Source organism: Propithecus coquereli, unplaced genomic scaffold, assembly GCF_000956105.1.
Source record: "Propithecus coquereli isolate 6110/MARCELLA unplaced genomic scaffold, Pcoq_1.0 Scaffold3, whole genome shotgun sequence".
NCBI classification, from domain to species: Eukaryota; Metazoa; Chordata; class Mammalia; order Primates; family Indriidae; genus Propithecus; species Propithecus coquereli.
In genome coordinates, this window is record NW_012148618.1 from 3,508,877 (window position 1) to 3,510,942 (window position 2,066).

A 2,066-nucleotide genomic window follows, 5' to 3' on the forward strand; every position below is an offset into this window, starting at 1 on the left:
GGGGGGGGACCAAGGGCAACATTCGTAAGCTAAACATCTGTACCCCCATAATATGCTGAAATAAAAGAAAAAAAGAAAAAAGAAAAAGAGCTGAGTCATAGAAAAGTTCCAGTAAGCTCTGGTCCTTTCAGTTTTGCCCGGATTTTGTATTAATATTTTTGGTTTATGTAATTTGTAACTGGAGAGGGGAAATAAGATCTAATCAATCAAGGCAATGATTCCTATGAGCTGTCTTACACAAATCTAATGCTGTCTCTCTTTCTCATTTGTTTTAATTTTTATAAATATATGACTTATGTACACAAAAGTTCAAAAAGAAGTGCTCATCTTGAAAAGTTTTCATAAAGTAAATGCTCCCATGTAATTATCAACCACATTAAAAACCAGGAATGATTAGCACTTCAGAAGCCCCTCCTATGACAGCTTTTTTTCCTATTCCCCCTTCAAGGACAAACACTATCAGGCTTTTTTACACCGAAGGTTAGTTTTGACTATTTTGAACTTTATTTAAATGGACCAATACAGTATGTTCTCTTTTGTGTCTAACTTTTTAAGTCAATATTAAGTTTGTAAAATTATCTTTCTCTGTGGGAGCTGTTCAAAAACTTTTTTATATCGTTTACTTTAGAAAAAATGGTTTAGATTTTGTCTTTGTATTATAGATTCTTAGACTGGATTTCTGTGATGTAAAAAAAAAAAAAACCTTTTCAGATGTTCAATTTCAATTTTTAAATAACTGATTTTCTTTCTTAAATTTGTGTAGTTGGATATGCCAATTGGTTGAACATCTCCTTGACAACTCTCCCCTCTAACCCAATCTTCCATTATTTTCAGAGTGGCACTATGTAATTTCTAATGATTCATGAAAACCCAGGCACATAAATATGAATAGGAACTGGAATCCCGAAAACTTGAAGTGTAATTCGGAAATCAAATTCATGCTCACTTCATTGACTGACGTCTATTTCTCTCCTATTCAGGTAATTGAAGATAAGTCCCTTCCAAAATCAATGAATGAGACAAATCATTCTCGGGTGACAGAATTTGTGTTGCTGGGACTCTCTAGTTCAAAGGAGCTCCAACCTTTCTTGTTTCTCATATTTTCACTACTTTATCTAGCAATTCTGCTGGGAAACTTTCTCATCATCCTCACTGTGACTTCAGATTCCCGCCTTCACACACCCATGTACTTTCTGCTTGCAAACCTCTCATTTATAGATGTATGTGTTGCCTCTTTTGCTACCCCCAAAATGATTGCAGACTTTCTGGTTGAACGCAAGACTATTTCTTTTGATGCCTGCCTGGCCCAGATTTTCTTTGTTCACCTCTTCACTGGCAGTGAAATGGTGCTCTTAGTATCCATGGCCTATGACCGTTACGTTGCCATATGCAAACCTCTCCACTACATGACGATCATGAGCCGCCGGGTATGTATTATTCTTGTCCTCATCTCCTGGTGTGTGGGCTTCATTCATACTACTAGTCAGTTGGCATTTACTGTTAACCTGCCTTTTTGTGGTCCTAATCAAGTGGATAGTTTTTTCTGTGACCTTCCTCTAGTGACCAAGTTAGCCTGCTTAGACACTTATGTTGTCAGCCTACTAATAGTTGCAGACAGTGGCTTTCTCTCCATGAGCTCCTTCCTCCTCTTGGTTGTTTCCTACACTGTGATACTTATTACAGTTAGGAATCGGTCCTCTGCCAGCATGGCGAAGGCCCGCTCCACATTGACTGCTCACATCACTGTGGTTACACTGTTCTTTGGACCATGCATTTTCATCTATGTGTGGCCCTTCAGTAGTTATTCAGTTGACAAAGTCCTTGCTGTGTTTTACACCATCTTCACTCCCATTTTAAATCCGGTTATCTACACGTTGAGGAACAAAGAAGTGAAGGCAGCTATGTCAAAACTGAAGAATCGGTATCTGAAGCCTGGCCAAGTTTCTGCAGTCATAAGAATTGTTCTTTTCCTGGAAACAAAGTAAATTTATGAGACTGTTACCACTTTAGCCCTGTCTCTAGACATTTACAAATGGACTCACTGTAGTGTTATTTTGGCCAGCGGG

General features: G+C 38.1%; 1 protein-coding gene across 1 annotated transcript; it reads left to right on the forward strand.

Moving 5' to 3' along the window:
- The first annotated feature begins 869 nt into the window (after window positions 1-869).
- LOC105814326 (olfactory receptor 4K15) lies at window positions 870-2,066 on the forward strand. The gene has a single exon (XM_012649255.1). The coding sequence runs from the start codon at window positions 885-887 to the stop codon at window positions 1,983-1,985; it is 1,101 nt and encodes a 366-aa protein (XP_012504709.1). The 5' UTR covers window positions 870-884; the 3' UTR covers window positions 1,986-2,066.